The sequence below is a fragment of the Colletotrichum chrysophilum genome (genome assembly GCF_026319265.1).
Source record: "Colletotrichum chrysophilum strain AFK26 chromosome Unknown scaffold_239, whole genome shotgun sequence".
In the NCBI taxonomy this organism is placed as follows: Eukaryota; Fungi; Ascomycota; class Sordariomycetes; order Glomerellales; family Glomerellaceae; genus Colletotrichum; species Colletotrichum chrysophilum.
Genome location: NW_026517526.1, coordinates 12,044 through 28,554, shown reverse-complemented (window position 1 = coordinate 28,554; position 16,511 = coordinate 12,044). Strand labels below are relative to the sequence as shown.

The following is a 16,511-nucleotide window of genomic DNA, read 5'->3' as shown; positions in this document are numbered from 1 at the left end:
AATCGCCCACAGCCGAGCATGGACCACCTCATTAGGTAAGGCAATCAACAGACCACAGTGGCTTGAATGGCATCAACTGGCAGGCTTCCGACATCGCGTCTGCTGCTCGCGGTTGCGCTTAGAAGCGGCCAGCGCAGGCGACGGAGCCAATTAATGGAGACCTTGATGAGCCCCCACGCCGTGGGCAAGTCGGGCTTCTCATTGGCTTGTAGGCCTTCGGCGTTAGGCGCTCGTCCCTTGTTTTCCCGTTCTTATTCCCACCCAAGTCCGAGAACTTCCTCAGCGCATCCACTGTCATTGGAGGTCACTCCTCGCTGTCACTCGGTCATTCACAACACCGCCTGGGTACAACCAACCAACGGCGACTGCGATTGCGGACCCGGTTGGCTGGACTCACTCGCAGTTCGTCGTTCGATGCATCGGCCACCGGCCACAGGCCACAATTATCGGCGAAACCTGTCCACTGCCACCCACTGAACCGCTGGACTCTTTTAGCGACCAACGGTCCAGTCCCGTCCCTCGAATGTCGGCGCACTGACCACCCGACTCACTAAAAACTGTCAGTCAGTCAGTGAACATTCAGTGAAGGTGCTCGGTGCACCCTTAAAAAAAAAAATCTGTCGCAGCTAACGGCCCTCCCTGCGGCGTATTTTGTAGGGACGCGCTAGGACCCAATCGGGACTAGCGTCTCAAGCTCCATCCAGCGACGGAGCTCAACGCAAAAAACTCCAGCCCCAAGGAAAGATTCCCGTCCGACAATCTCGAGCATCAAACCTCGTCGTCCCAAAAATAATCCCGCGTCCCGTCGCCTCTTCCTTTTCTCCTTCCCTCCCCCCCTCGAGTACCCGTCGAGTCTGCTTCAACCCGTCCAGCAATTGAACGCCAAAGTCAATTGTCCGACGTCTGACGGTTTCCTCCACGAGTCTTTTTGGAGTCGAATACCCCTCGATATCTAAACCCACCTCCGTCCAGTCTCCCTGCTTTCGCGCCCGCGGAAGCTATTTCATCCAAAATGATCTCCACGGTCCTCAGAAGGCGCGTGCTGCCCAACACTCTCGTCCGCAGCACCCAGATCCTGAGATGTTACGCCTCATACCCTCCGCACCAGGTCATCAAGATGCCTGCCCTGTCGCCCACCATGACGGCGGGAAATATCGGAGCCTGGCAGAAGAAGCCCGGTGACAGCATCGCCCCCGGTGATGTCCTCGTCGAGATCGAGACCGACAAGGCCCAGATGGACTTTGAGTTCCAGGAGGAGGGTGTCATTGCCAAGATACTCAAGGACGCTGGCGAGAAGGATGTCGCCGTCGGTAACGTAGGTCCAACCCCAACGGTGCTCCATGTTTGCTGTCCTCCGTCGCCCTCGTCGCCGCCACTTTTGCTGCCACTGTCTCCAAATGTCTGCACACCAAGCTGATCGCATTGTCTTTCCGCACAGCCCATTGCCATTCTCGTCGATGAGGGCACCGACGTTGCCGCTTTCGAGGGCTTCACTGCCGCCGACGCCGGTGGTGACGCCGCTAAGCCCGCGCCCAAGGAGGAGGCCAAGGAGGAATCCAAGTCCGCTCCCACCCCTGCCCCCGAACCCGAGTCCGCCCCCGAGGACAACAGCCCCTCCGGCAAGCTCGAGTCCGCGCTCGACCGCTTCCCCAATGCTTCCTTCGGCGCCATCACCCTCGCCAAGGAGAAGGGCATCAACATCAAGGACGTCAAGGGCTCCGGCAAGGGCGGCAAGATCACAGAGGAGGACGTCAAGAAGGCCGCTTCCTCTCCGGCCGCCGCCGCTGGCCCCGTCGCCTCCTACGAGGACATCCCCATCTCCGGCATGCGCAAGGTTATCGCCTCCCGCCTCCAGGAGTCCACCCAGAACAACCCTCACTTCTACGTCTCCAGCAGCATTTCCGTCAGCAAGCTCCTCAAGCTCCGCCAGGCTCTGAACAGCACCGCCGACGGCAAGTACAAGCTGTCCGTCAACGACTTCCTCATCAAGGCCATTGGCGTCGCTTCCAAGAAGGTTCCCCAGGCCAACTCCAGCTGGCGCGGCGATGTCATCCGCCAGCACAACACCGTTGACGTCTCTGTAGCCGTCTCCACCCCCACCGGCCTCATCACCCCCATCGTCACCGCTGTCGAGGGCCGTGGCCTCGAGGGCATCTCCACCGAGGTCAAGAAGCTCGCCAAGCTCGCCCGCGACGGCAAGCTCAAGCCTGAGCAGTACCAGGGCGGCTCCATCTCCATCTCCAACATGGGCATGAACGACGCCGTCGACAACTTCACCGCCGTCATCAACCCTCCCCAGGCTACCATCCTCGCCATCGGCACCACCAAGAAGGTCGCCGTCCCCGCCATCACCGAGGAGGGCACCGGCATTGAGTGGGACGACCAGATCACCATCACCGGCAGCTTCGACCACAAGGTCGTCGACGGTGCCATCGGCGCCGAGTTCCTCAAGGAGCTCAAGAAGGTCCTCGAGAACCCCCTCGAGCTCCTTCTGTAAATGGATGACGACAAACGAGTTGCGTGATCGTGGCGGAGGCTTGATGAGTTTTGAGGCGTATCCGGCGTGGGAATTATAGACGTTCAGGCCGAGGACAGGATACGACCTGCGGTTTGCGAAAGGGAGGAAGAAGCGGAGGGTGCAGTGAAAGACGGTCGAGAATACCCCTGCATACGTGTCAGGGACCTCGGCAACGGAACGACGACCTACCACAACCTACTTCCCGTGCACAATGATCTCCTGACTAATGCTGCATCTCGGGTGCGGAAGAGGTTTCTGTCTTGTACATTTGGTCTCCTTTTCCTATTTACCTAGAAATCAAGCAGTTACCTTTGAGCTAAAACCCATCGGAATATTTCGCCTTTGTGTCTATGGTGCCAGATTTGTGACGAACCAGGCGTCGAGGGGAATGTGGGCTAACCGCAACCGGCCAGAGATCGGATGAACTTGTCGCGGTGGTAACAGATTTAGCACGTGGGATGCCCAGTCAGGGGAGCAAAACGACACCCTGAAGGAAGATGGGCCGTTTGGATGAGCGTTGCAATATGCAATTGACTTGGTCTTTTGGGACGTCAAACGTCCAGTGCCCGTGCTCTTATGATAGACAACAGCGAAAAAGCTCCTGACTGCTTGATCCTCAGCACCATATTCCTAGATTATCATCGGTGAGTATCAAGTGTAAAAATGTGTGACCCAAAAACCATTTCTATTCTTTGAGAGCACCTATATACTCCAAGTAACTTCGAATCTTATTTTTAAAGCATCTGTGTATACATACAACCACCTCCCCAAAACCTCCACCTTAGACCTTTCCAAGCATTCCCTGAGAAGTAAAAGCCTTCGCAAGCAACACCAACAGAGCGCCGGTCATACACATGACACCGCTGAAAATCGACACCTGCTCAAACCCCCCGTACCGATCCAACAGTGCCCCGTTCACCGGCGGCCCCATCAGCGCCGCAAAAGATGCCAGCCCCGTGCCCATCCCGATATACGTGCCCATATCCCTCACATCCTTCGGGCAAAGCGTCATCGCCACGGCGCCGCCCGATATAATCGCCCCGGAACAAAATCCAAAAACCACAGCAAACCCGATGATCCCGCTCTGCGTCGTCGCCGCGGGCCAGCAGAAGATCATCACCCCCGTCGACGCGCCCGCGAAGAGCAGCGCGTTGAGTTGGCCGACCTTGTCGCCCATGATCCCGGGGATGACGCGCCCGAAGACGGAGGCGCCGTTGATCATCGCGATGAGGTACGACGCCAGCGTCTCCGTCATGCCGTGCAGGATGCCGTACGTCGGCAGGTAGAAGAGCGGCACGAACATGCCGATGAAGAGGAAGAACATGGACGCGACGAGCGTGACGTAGAGTTTGTCCGTGAAGGCCGCTGGGAGTAGGAAGCTGGTGCGGCGCGGGGGCAGGCGCGCTTTCACGGTAGCGGAGGCGAAGAGCAGCGCGGGGACCATGATGAAGCCCGTGATGCGGACGGACCAGCCGAAGCCGAGGGAGGAGTCGTTAAGGAGTTTGGAGAGGACGATGGGGTAGATGATGGCGCCGATGGAGGAGCCCGTCATGGCGAGGCCCATGGCGACGCCGCGGCGTTTGCGGAAGTATTGGGGGGTTGAGGCCATGGCGGAGAACATGAGGATGCCGGAGGCTGTGCCGTGGAGGATACCCTGAGCGAGCATGAATTGCCAGTACTGGGTGCAGAGGGACGTCATCATGATTGCGAAGAGGTAGACCACCGCCGTGGGACGGATGACCTAGCCATCGTCAGTCCTCGTTCTCGCATTCGTGAGGATGAACTTACCCAGGCACCATATCGGTCAAACAGCGGACCTCCGAGTATCGCCGCGAACAAGCCCAGAAACACCTGCGTAGATCCGATCCAGGAGACGGCATCCGCAGACTTGTCGGAGAACTGGTGCAGGGTGTAGTATGCTTGGAAGACGCCAAAGGTGTTGGAGTAGCCTGAGGTGCAGAACAAGATGCAGGCATTCCCTATCGCCACAAGCCATGCCTGCAGACCTCCTTCGGGGAACTCGATATCATCTTGGGATTTGGCTGGGATGGCTTCGGTGGCCACGGGTACCTTTTCAGGGTCTCCCTTGGATAGTGGGATTGAAGTTTGACTTGAGACGCTCATTTTGTTGCCTTTTGTGAAAGCACGGTTTCTTTGTGTGGTGATATTCGAATTGTTGTGTGCTTTACGAACAAGATACATTTTCACCATGAGGAAAGCCTCAATTATATATAAAGCAATTTTCTATTCATTCAGCCTTATAAACTCGATATGCCATTTCAGAAGTCCTGCTAACACAAAGAAAATGCGAACATCTCTAGAAACCCACTAGTCTCCGGCATGCGAATCCTTCTCGGTCGACCGTGTAAGTCGGCATATTGCCCTCGGCATTTTCGAGGACCACCCATCTGACCAATCGGAGGCTTCAAAAGCTCGGTGTATGGCGGGCGCAACACACCACAAACGCAGAAATCCCGACGACATCTCGGGGATAAGCCCTAGCATCACCCATCTTCAACACCCCAAAGCCCGACTTTTCCTCGTCAACGACACGTCGTTATCTGATCATCTGATAAAACTATGCTTCAAGCAATTTTCATGCTCCATTGACTGCGGCCCACACGCCCAGGCAACAGTAATCCTTCTAATCCTGCCCTCTCCCTTCGGGGCTCAAAGACAAAAGGCCGAGCAGCCCACGCCGCCGGCCCCCCCTTCTCTGTTATCCCCCATCTCACATCACCACCAAGCTTTTTTGTCGTCCACCTTCGGAGAGATCTTTACGACTTGGCATCGCGGGATAATGGAGCCCCCTACCCTCCCCATCTCGGCCTCGGCGCAGAAGAAACGTCGCAGACCCGCCCTGGCCTGCGAAGCCTGCCGCCGCCGCAAAGTGCGCTGCGACAGGAACCTGCCCTGCGGCACCTGCGTGCGCTCCAAGAACGCTTTATGCACATACACAACCCAGGCCACGACAAACAACACCAACACTTCAACCCTGGGGCGGAACCACCGGGATGAAAGCCCGAAGCACGGCTTCCCCCAATCCGGCGCCGCAGCCCTGGCCCTCCCCGAGCCCATCTTGTACCAACCCCAACCCCTGCCCACCCCGCGCCACTCGGCCCCGTCGTCGACGCGGGCCGCGGACTCGGACGACCCCTCGCCGATCCATATCCCCGGGCTGACCGCCAGCGCGGGTGAGCACTCTGGCCCCGCGGATTTCGGGCTGTGGCAGCCTGTGATCCAGCCGCGGCCGGCTCCGGTTGCTGCTGTTCCTGGCGGAAGTGTGAGAGACACAGCGTCGACGCCCGGGAGCAATAGTAACCATGGCTCGTCGTCGACTGTGAATTCGCTCGTGGACAGGGTGAAGCAGCTTGAGCAGCAGTTGTCTGATTTGATGGTGAGGGGCGACGAGCGGGATGAGACGGCGGCTGTGGAGAGTACGGTGATGAGGGAGGGGTTGAGGTACAGCCGGGGTTGTGTTAGCAAGACGAGGTTCTTTGGACAGAGCCATTGGATGAATGCGGCTGATATGGTACGTCCTCCAATTTCTCGCTTATCAACTCTTCGCAAGTCTTGTTTCCCACCATGGCATTCCATTTCATTTATTTGTTCCTCTTTGCTCTCTCGACATCTCACACTCATCTCTATTAATCTCTTGTGTGCTATCATTGTCCTTACATCTTGTCTGTCTTTTCATTGTTAATTCTTGTCTGCTGTTCCTTTTCTTTTTATGTACTGTCACATCTGTCACATACAAACTTGTTTTCTTCTTACGTCTGTCATGAGCTGTCCTGATGAGCCAACAGATCTTCAACAACGTTGCAAGTCCTTTCTGCTCATCACAAACCTCGAACTAAAACTAACAACGTCTAGCTCTGCCGACTAGTCACATTCGCCAAGAAGTTTGAAAACGAAAAGACAACCTACCTCTACCAAGGCCTGGAAAAATGCAAAAACCTAGGCCGCATAATCAAAGCCCGCCGCACACCTACCTTTGCCACCATATCCATCGGCAAGAACATGCCCAGCCGCGAGGTGGCAGACGCCCTCATCGACGCTTACCTCCGCACCTTCGAATCCGTCCAGCGCATCATCCACATACCGACCTTCAAGGCGGAGTACGAGCGCTACTGGCAGAACCCATCTGACGTGAACGAGCCCTTCATCGTGCTCATGCAGCTATGCATGGCTATCGGGGCGACCTTCCACGACGAGCGCTTCACATTGAGGAACCTCGCTATCCAGTGGTTCTGGGAGGGCATGTTCTGGCTTATGATGCCGTGCGAAAAGTCCCGCATGACCATGACGGGGCTGCAGATCCGCTGCCTGATGCACTACCTCCGCCACACGGCCAATATCGGCTGCGACCTCTCATGGATCGGGGCCGGCTCGCTCGTTCGCACGGCGATCTATATGGGCCTGCACCGCGACCCTAAGGGGCTCGTCAAGATGACCCCATACCGCGCAGAGATGCGCCGGCGGCTATGGGCGTCGATTCTCGAGATCGCGCTGCAGAGCGCCATCGACGCGGGCGGGCCGCCGCTCATCTCGGCGCGCGACTACGACACCGAGCCGCCCGCGAACCTGGACGACGCGCAGCTCGTCGAGGACATGGACTCGGCGTTCCCGGTGCCCAAGGATGCCAAGACGTTTACGCAGATGACGGTGCCGCTCGCGCTGCACGGGACGCTGCCCGCGCGGTTGGCGGTCACGGCGAGGGTGAACGACTTCAGGTCCGACACCGTGTACGAGGAAACGTTGAGGTACAGCGGCGAGCTGAGTTCCGCGCTCCAGAGGATGATGCAGCAGCTCAAAATCCACCCGGAAATGTCACAATTCGCGATGCGGTACACGCAGTTTATGACCTACCGCCTGTTCTTCGCGCTGCACCAACCGATCATACCCCTCGCGTTACGGAACCCAATATACTACTTCTCCCGCAAGGTGTCCGTCGACACGGCCCTCCGCCTCTGCGAGAACTCGCTCCTGACTCCCGGAAAAGACGGTGCCGGGGCGATGAGACCTGCCGATACTTCCGAGCGGGACTTCCTCTGGCTGACGATCAACGGGGCGGGGGCGTACCGCTCGGTCCCGTTCCAGGCCGTCATGACTGTGGGGCTGGAGCTGATCCACCAGAAAGAGGACGAGATCAAGAACGGGCCGTCAATGTCCTTTGCCGGGCCCGAGTTCCGCGGGATCCTGGACGCGGTGGCCGGGTGGTCGAGGGCGCGGATCAAGTCCGGCGAGACCAACATCAAGGGCCATGCGCTGAGCGTGCTGCTCGTGGCGCATCTGCAGGTGCTCGAGGCCGGGGTCGATGACGAGCGGGTCGAGAAGCACTTTGAGAGGGCATGCGAGGAGAGAGTCACGGAGTGCTATGACTTGCTAAAGGAGTTGGTCGGGGATGATGTTCCTGAAGAAGGGGTGGGGATCGGGGCGCCTGACATACACGATTTGGATATGGACTTCGAGGTCGGGACTGACATGTTGGGAGAGTGGGATTGGGATAGCATGGTAAGTTAACATCCCACACTAGGTATGGGCTTGGCTGACAATGGCAGGATAATGGTGGCTTCATCTCGACCTTGAACTTTGGGAACATTGACATGATGTTTCCCTAAGCTGGCTTGACTAGCTCGTATTCCAGGGGACATCGAGGCGGACGCTTGAGATGAACCGCTCCATGCGTTCCACGGAGGGATTAGTGTTCCCGAATCGGGGATCAAGGGGCAAAGGGGGCAAAGGTCTAGAACAGGAGCTTGGGGTGGTTCTTTGTTTGGAAACCTCGGAGAAAGGTCTTGGGACCTCATGTAATGTTGTATGCGATACCCAGCTCTGTATCTGATGTTTTTCGTATAAGGGCTTGTTTCAGCGCGTCTGCCCAATATGTGCCCTATCAGCACCAATGCCTCATTCGCCGGACGTTCGCCGTTTGGGCGGATATCGGCGGATGTGACCTGCTGATGGTGTCTCCAGAAATTGGCAAATTGCTCTAAAAATGAAAGTTAGTAATAGACTACAAGATAAGCCATGGGTATCCCGTTGTCGGTTTTATTTGGGGTCAGAGCATTTTAAGAAAGAAGGGTTCAGGCATGAATGGATGAGATACCACATAGTAGGGCACGCATGGGTCATGACATTGCATCCTCTGCAAATGAGAGAGTCCACAGGTCATCTGACCAGCACGCGCAAAAGGTCCCATACCCCGTGGGGGAGTTGCGGTGGGGCTGTTGCTGCGTGGTATTTCCAGCCGCTCTGCCATCGGCCTTATCTTTCGTCCGGGAAGCCCATGCCAAGGTGTGCACATGGCTGTAATGAGTCGGATGAGAACCGTCGGATAATATCATCGGGTGAATTACTGACGTATCAGGGCGCTGTGTCGTATCAAAGCACGTCCATAAGTACGATTCAGTTTGTGTTAATTGTTCATTTAGAATAATTACTCGCAAGTGTGGTTGACATATTCAACATACAACACGAAGCAGGGCTATGCCTCCGGGCCGCCCGATTAGGGTGGGGAACACGGGGATGTGACAACACCGGGGATCCCGACGTTGGTTCGCCGGATGGCGCCGTTGGCGCCGTTGGCGGCGCTTGGAGGTGCTCAACCTGACGCAAGCAATACGCCAAGGCACGTGAAGTGCTCGGAACTTATCCGTTCTCACGTTTCTTGGCGACTTTGCCGGCGGAGCGTGCATCGTTATGGCACCGCGGGAGCTTACTGCGTATCCATCACAACGGGGTTGATGATACCGTAGATTGGCTTTTCCGAGGGTTCCTGCCGACGGTTTCGTTTCGTGCAGGTATTCATAGATCTTAGTCATAGCGAGCTTTCAGCTGGTTCCAGAGTCCAGACTAGCAAGGTGAATCGTAATGCGATGTGAGGTCTAGACCATGTGCTCAATCATGAGGCAATTGCGGGGAACAATTCATCAAGCCAAAACGCCAGCTCACTGACGATCGGATAATCAACTCAGAGAACACGATCGGATCATCACTGCAAGACAGATGTGTGGATAAAAAAAAGGTTGTATTGAGACCGTGTGATATCATTATGAGAGTGTTGAGGGTATCTGAAATGGCTCAGACGCATATTGGTATCAAAACTGTGAAAGATTCGCAGAGAAAGGCTGAGAAAGCACAGCAAACCGAACCGCTCGCTCTCAACTCCCTTAGTCGGGGCACTGCGACTTCAGGTCGCCATCCGAACCCGGGCACTGCCCTGAGGCGATGGCCGCTTTACATGAATCCTCAAACTCGTTTCCGCCAAATCCAGTGACAAATTGCATGCGGCCTCCATCTTTCGGTGCTATCGTCGCGCAAATCTAGAGAGTGAGGGTTAGCAGCCGCGTCGAGTCAGTCTTTTTCCGGCGGTGAGCAACTTACTGTCCACATCATCTTGACTTGTACTGATTCCGGGCTGTCTTTCTCAAAGATCTTTTCGTTTGCTTTGTAGTGTTCGCATGCCTTTTGTGTCAGGCAGTTGTTGGGAACGTTGTTGATTTTGCAATAGCAGTTGCGGTGCTCATTGGCAAGAACTCTGTGTGACTTGTTAGGACTGTCGATCGGTGTTTTGGGTGTCAAGGAGTTTGAAACACATACCCTGAGATCATGAGCAATGCCAATGTGATGAACTTCCATAGTGAGTTGGTAAACATTGTGATGGTGTTTTGTCTGAAGGTTGCGCTGATCATGGATGGTCGGAACCTAGATGGGACGACGACGGGAGCGTTTGCTATATACCTCGACGACTTGGGAAGCAGCCCACGAGGACAAGAGGACGTGCGTGTGACCACTATTCGCGCTGATAAGCGTGGCGGAGTTTAATTACTACGGCGCTTGCCACGGATAGCCTGACTATGATTACTGTTTATCGTATTATAGTCTTCAAGGATGTCCTGTCGAGTGGCAAAGGCCCCTGTCTCGAGTTGAAAAGGGTGGTGCCTTGTTATTGCGGGGCACGACGTATTTGACATTGCGGCACGTGTGGTTATGGCAATAAGGTAGAGTTAAAAAAGGTTCTTGGAAGTCGGGGGGGACCTGACTCAATTGCGCGATCGGATGCGCGGACCAAGGGTCTCGACTCAGCATGGAGGGGGAGCGGGTAGACGAACACGCAAGCCTCACTTTAGGATGACAGGAGCCTATCTGATATCTGATATTCGTATTTCCAGATGTTTAGAGCGAACTTTCCACCACGGATTGCACGGCATCTGGTGATGAAGGGGTAATTGCAGTGTGGTTCGGTGGTTCTTGGATGTCAAAAAAAGAACTGCATTCCAAGTTTGACGCGCGCCAAGCGCGATGGTCATTCACGGATTAATTGGATTTCCAAAGTCTACTGTGCTGCAATCGCCACCAAGAGACTCAAGCCCAAGTTCTACAACCCACCGAAATGCAATTTTGAAGTTCACGGAGATGTGACTCCCGAATTCACCAAGATTTTATTTGCAAGTCCACAAGGACCGTCTTGTATGTACATGTAACAACTGTGAGGGTATGCGCTTCGTAAACGACAACTAAACAAGCTACGGTTGACCTTCAGTCAAGTTGGTCATTCACGAGTATCGAGATGGATTCATCTCATTTTGTCTTAAGCAGAATTCGCCTGAGTACAGGCTTCCATCCTCTGCGCGTTAAACTCATGACCCTCCCACATGTACGCTCCCCAACCCTCCCAACCAGAGATAACCTTTTCGTTCGGCAGAAGGTCGCAGCTGCCTGGTTGAATGCCGATGCGGAACTTAAATGGCTGAGGGTCACTGCCGAAGGTGACGTTGACTAGTCCGTTGGTGTTGCCGCTGTCGTCTTTGTAGGTTACGCTGGTGCATTTGGTTCCGGGTTGCAAGTTGCCCTCAATTCCGCATCGGACAACTCCTGCGGCTTCGTCCCATTTGAGCCACAACCAGTTTGTGTCGGCCCAGTGGTCACCCCAGCAGCAGTCAGCTGCCGCAAGTGCGACCAATGAGGAAGTGATGAAAATTTGAATGAGTGAAATGATATGCATCGTGAGGTGGCGCTGGAAATGTTTGGCCGTAAAGACTGTGGTGATGGTGGTGGTGGTGTGTTTGTTTGAGAGGTCGGAGATCAGCAATTCTCTGTAAGTGAATGTGGATGGTATCGCAACAATTGTTGAGGGGAGGGGCCCGGCAGATAAGGGCTGGAAGAATCGCCGACTGAGACTCCAAGTGAGAGGCAACCTTAATCCATCTTTGACAAACATCCGCAGATAGCCCAAGTGACAGCCCTATATGAATTCTATATTAGTTGTCCAAGGGAATCGTAGTCATGACCTGGTCCATAGTTAATCTATCAGATACATGCCATTATCATCTGATTTCGACTTATTAGCATTGGAGCGCGCCCTGCATGAAATTGTGTGCCTGGAAACAGGGTTGGATGCTGTAATAGAGTTTCTCCAGACATGGTTGCGTAGGGATCGCCGTTCATGAATCGAGCGCGCACCAGGCACAGCCTCGACTTCAGACGGATTTAGGAACCACCCGCGGAGCAGTGTGTCAGAGCCGGCCTTAGCAACTCAACTATAGACCCTCTCTGTCCCATCCAGCACTTCTGTCAAATACCCCAACATCGCGGATCTCCATTCCTTCTTATCTTTGCTCCACGCGAATGTCACGCCTATTCAGTCTTTATCGAGTGTCGACATCATGATTTTCTTCAACATCGTTGCGCTGCTTGCGCTAGGCGCAATTGCTTCACCCATGCCATTTGCACAGGAGATCGAGGTGCTGGAACCCCGACAGGATGCGGGCACGCAGAATGTTACCGTTGATCAGTGCTCTTTCTTTTCCGCAGACGGCATTCTGCCCGAATGCTGGCAGGTTCTCGAAATGAACAACCACCTCAACGTACGCCGAGCAGCAACTATTTAACTTTTGGGACTGTGTTAACCGCTTATCAGTACTGGTGGTCCAACCATTCGGCGAAGTGCGAAGCTCAGAACAAGGGCTTTGCGCAATGCTATTTGGATAACGCTGTACGGACAGCCCTATCTATGACCCTGCCAACGTTGCATGTTGTTATCTCGATCTGACTTGAATCGCAGGGCTTGATTACATGGCAATGCGATTTTGTGGCCCTCAACGCATGCACCCCGCCTCCCAGCGGCAAGGATGCAGGCTACGCCTCTTACCATGACTTCTACGTGAGCAATTCACATTATCGAGGCCGTCTTTACCACTGCTAACATCAGTTATCTAGGTTATCTGGAACATTTATGGTTAGTCATTTCACTATTGATGAAATATGTTTCCAGGCCAAGCCCACTAACAGGGCGCACCAGCTATCAACCTGTTCTTCACCAATTACCACCAGTCTCTCTTGCAAGGACAGGCTGCCGCTATGTAAGTTTCCTCGCAGAGCCTCAGATACTTTCTGTCCTCAGTAACTTACTGAATCAGCGGATCGGTCGCCGAAATTGTGAAGACCGTTGCGCCGCCAACAACGAAGCATCCTAAGACGCCACTCTTTGCTCCGATCTATGCTGTCAGTATCGGACAATTCGCCGTAAGTGCCAATCAGACGATCAACCACAGTCACACAGTCACTAACCTTATGAACATGGCAGGCTTTGGCCCCTCTTCTTGGAAGTTCTGTGGGCGCCAGTATGATCTTTGCTTCCCTCCTCGGTGTCCTCGGTGGTGGAGCTGGTTTGTTCAACGTTTTGTTTCCAACAAAGCAGCAGTACGACGTCCCTTGGGAAGGTCTCTCAGACTCCCTTGGAGTTCATGTCAATGACTACCAGAAGCAAGTCGGAGAAGCCTTGACGAAGATCCAAACGGACTTCACCACGTTTTACGCTCTCGTCAACAACGGTGGTTTCAGCCAGGTAAGGCTCCATAGCGATACTGTTAGTTCTGAAGCCGCCTGCTGACGATTTACCTTTAGCGACTCAACACCAATGTTCCTGAGAACACCGATTTCATGTACCACAGCCTGAAGAAGTGGGTATTTAACCAGGCGCTGCAACAAGCAGGCTACTTTGCTGTTAAGAAGTACGTTACAAATGATGATCTGGATCGACTCTTGTCAAACTAACTTTGCTGCAGCCCTGCCGTCGATCCTACACAGATTCCCATCGGCCCATACGACTGTTCCAAATTGGGCGACAAGGGCACTTGCGGTCCTCTTTGGCACGACGGGAAAGACACATACGGTCTGGCCAAGGCAAACGGTACGTTGCAACCCCTCAGCATGCATATAAATGCGATTTGACTAACTTTGCAATAAGACATTGGCATGGACCGCATGCAAGAGATTCTTGATACCGCATTTTCCAAGAACTGGACGACCCCGGCTGAGCTCTACATCGACGCCCAGTCTTGCCGTGGCAAGAATGGCTCCGAGTCATTCGATGTACAGGACATGACGCTGAGCTGTGTGGTGAGTAGCCTATAATCTTCATAAGTTATTGTAAACAAACGAGCTAATTACAATATCAGTCCAATATTCCCGTCTGCGAGTTCAACTTTGACTACAACCCCTACGAGACCCTCTGGGCCCGCGTCAACCCGCCAATGTTCACCAACTGCCCTAACATGAGAGGCTATGGAGTTCCTCCCTACTACAGCGATGACGTCGGAATCCCGCTGACATATGTCGGCCCCTTTTTGGTGAGTAAACTTCAGGAGCATTGCGTGCTGATACTGAACACTGCTGACGTAACAATATTAGATGGCTAAGGTGGTTTACAACGAGAAGAGCGGTTGATTTTGATCTTCGCATTTTCACAGGCGTTCAGGCATCATTTAAGGTAGAGGGCCAGCTGTCTTATCGACAGTCTTGGATCATTGGATCATGCTAGTGCCACTGCACAGGGCCACAAGTGGACATCAATCGGTTGTACAGGGCCAGGGCCTTAGATACCAGCAACCTATTAATTCCGATACCCTTCTTGCAAATTCCAGAGATAACAAACGACTGGTTGAATCCTTTTCTCTCCAAGTGTGACCAATGTGAACCCCACAAAAGGCTTCTAGGTTTCAACATTCTTCAGGCGGACGTAACACTGCGTGGGTTCCCTCGCAAATCTCTGTATGCCCTCATACCCATTCAACTCAGACGGCAGCGGCAAGAGTTGAAAGTGCCATACGATGAGTGCAAATTCAATCTTCAGCGTTTGCAAGCCCAGCCTTTTGCCAAAGCATCCGCGCGAGCCCAATCCAAACGCTAGCGTTGGCCCAGCCATAGGATCGAACACCCCATCGCTCTCGTCCTTTGTATTCTTATCATGTTTGAGCCATCTCTCCGGCGTAAAAGCAGCGATGTCGTCGTCAGCCCATGCGCCGGTCAGAGCCTTGTTTTGGTCGCGGCGTGCACCAGGGCTGCGAGACTTGTCGTCGACAGGCATATTAGGTTCAAGATATCCAGGACCATTGGCCATGAGGAAGACGTTTGTACCCTTAGGGATATGTCGGCCCAGCACTGTAGTATCCTGCAAAGCCTCGCGAACGACAAAAGCAATTGGTCCGGAATGACGCAAGACCTCCTCAACCATGGCATCGAGGTACGGTACCTGAGCCTTGATGAGCTCCTGGTACGTAGGGGTCCTTTTGTCGTTGACAGCTTCAGGAAGCGCGGCACGCAGAGCGCTCCGCAGACGATCTTGACTTGCTGGATTGTCAGCCAAATACTTGACCCCCCAGGCCATGGCAGTGGCGGATGTATCATGGCCGGCCATCATGAAACCAAAGAATTCGTCGAAGATGGAACGTTTGTAGTAGTCCGGCTTGCGATCCTCTTTGGCAGCAACTTCTCTCTCCCGCAAGAGTACTGAGTGAAGTGCGCTCCAGGGCTCCGTTTTGCCGCCCTCAATGAGATGCACCGACTCGGTGATCTTATCACGAATGTAGCCATCCTTGACAGCTGTTGGCCCTTTTCATGTAGGAGAACTTTCGAAGCACCCAGGATGTGATAACTGGTGCCGGTGACAGCTGCGTGTCGGTAACCGAGTTCGTCAAAGTGAGAACGGCAGCGAAAAGCTCGGGTATAGTGCCTTCTGCAAACACAACCTCTTCATCCGCACCACCGAGAATCTCTGGAGCTGACTGTTCCACTGCATTCAGTTGCTGAACAGTAATACTCTGCGACTCCGGAAGTCCGAATGAGGACGCGAAGATGGAATCCAGTGCCGCATGAGTGATGTCATGGTGTGCCGAGAACGGTCGTCCCTTGGCCTGCTCACACTTGACTTGCCACACCTTGATCAAAGTGCTGATTGATTTATAAACCTCTGGGGCGCTGACCTGAGTGATGAAAGTGGGCGCCATTAAGTGATTGATCAAGTTGCGGGGCCTCTTGAATTTTGGATCTGCAGACCGGAACTGGATATGCTGTTCCGGCAATATCCCTCCGATGAGCTCGCCGAAGAAGCCACTTCGGTCAAACTCCTTGCGGCGAAGAAGGATGTCTTGACTCTCGAAGGGGTCAGTGAGGACCACCCAAGGAAGGGACCCAGGCTTGATAAATGCTTGGATAATTGGGCTTTTGTGACGTGTGGTCAGGGACGTGAGCCAGCAGAAAATGCGTTTGGTTCGCAAGACGTATCCCATCATCTCGGGAATGTCCCCGAAAACATGGCTCGCTGCTTTCTCATTGTACGGTATTCCAGCTAGAGGCTTGGGTAGAAGGACGCGGCGGACGACGATGAATCCGACGAGAATAGCAAGAGTTGTAAACATCCACACGTTTAGGAACCAAGAGCCCCAGTGTATCTCAATGTCATCCATGATTTTGCAATTGGAGAGGGAAAATCAGAGAAAGAGTGAGGAATCATGGAAATCTCAAACCTTCATGTATTCAGCCTAACGGACTTGGGACTTTTGTAGGAAAACACGGAGATGCATTAACGGACTTTGAAGTAATCAGCTGCCGATGATTCGTGGACAACACCCGGCTTACATGCAAGTAAGACGACATCCCTGTCTGATGAGCTATCGTATTCAGACCACTCCGTCGCAACCTGAACTGTCTT

At 53.9% G+C, this 16,511-nt stretch overlaps 6 protein-coding genes across 6 annotated transcripts; 3 read left to right on the top strand and 3 right to left on the bottom strand.

Annotated features, from left to right (window-relative positions):
• Positions 1–1,012: 1,012 nt before the first annotated feature.
• MRP3 (Component of pyruvate dehydrogenase complex, mitochondrial) lies at positions 1,013–2,497 on the top strand (the record flags this gene model as incomplete). The annotated part of the gene is made up of 2 exons (XM_053186174.1): positions 1,013–1,315; positions 1,439–2,497. The coding sequence occupies 2 exons, from the start codon at positions 1,013–1,015 to the stop codon at positions 2,495–2,497; spliced, it is 1,362 nt and encodes a 453-aa protein (XP_053029881.1).
• An 802-nt stretch (positions 2,498–3,299) lies between these two features.
• Positions 3,300–4,642, bottom strand: COL26b_013577 (uncharacterized protein; the record flags this gene model as incomplete). Its single annotated transcript, XM_053186173.1, has 2 exons — positions 3,300–4,259; positions 4,307–4,642. The coding sequence occupies 2 exons, from the start codon at positions 4,640–4,642 to the stop codon at positions 3,300–3,302; spliced, it is 1,296 nt and encodes a 431-aa protein (XP_053029880.1).
• A 676-nt stretch (positions 4,643–5,318) lies between these two features.
• Positions 5,319–8,139, top strand: COL26b_013576 (uncharacterized protein; the record flags this gene model as incomplete). The annotated part of the gene is made up of 3 exons (XM_053186172.1): positions 5,319–6,050; positions 6,392–8,032; positions 8,080–8,139. 3 exons carry the CDS (start codon positions 5,319–5,321, stop codon positions 8,137–8,139), a joined length of 2,433 nt encoding a protein of 810 aa, XP_053029879.1.
• Positions 8,140–9,690: 1,551 nt separating this feature from the next.
• COL26b_013575 (uncharacterized protein) lies at positions 9,691–10,176 on the bottom strand (the record flags this gene model as incomplete). Its single annotated transcript, XM_053186171.1, has 3 exons — positions 9,691–9,843; positions 9,905–10,058; positions 10,121–10,176. 3 exons carry the CDS (start codon positions 10,174–10,176, stop codon positions 9,691–9,693), a joined length of 363 nt encoding a protein of 120 aa, XP_053029878.1.
• Positions 10,177–12,186: 2,010 nt separating this feature from the next.
• COL26b_013574 (uncharacterized protein) lies at positions 12,187–14,248 on the top strand (the record flags this gene model as incomplete). Its single annotated transcript, XM_053186170.1, has 11 exons — positions 12,187–12,387; positions 12,585–12,683; positions 12,740–12,758; positions 12,822–12,882; positions 12,940–13,045; positions 13,107–13,367; positions 13,427–13,533; positions 13,588–13,712; positions 13,770–13,921; positions 13,981–14,151; positions 14,213–14,248. 11 exons carry the CDS (start codon positions 12,187–12,189, stop codon positions 14,246–14,248), a joined length of 1,338 nt encoding a protein of 445 aa, XP_053029877.1.
• A 265-nt stretch (positions 14,249–14,513) lies between these two features.
• COL26b_013573 (uncharacterized protein) lies at positions 14,514–16,266 on the bottom strand (the record flags this gene model as incomplete). The annotated part of the gene is made up of 2 exons (XM_053186169.1): positions 14,514–15,395; positions 15,442–16,266. 2 exons carry the CDS (start codon positions 16,264–16,266, stop codon positions 14,514–14,516), a joined length of 1,707 nt encoding a protein of 568 aa, XP_053029876.1.
• Between the last annotated feature and the right edge of the window lie 245 nt (positions 16,267–16,511).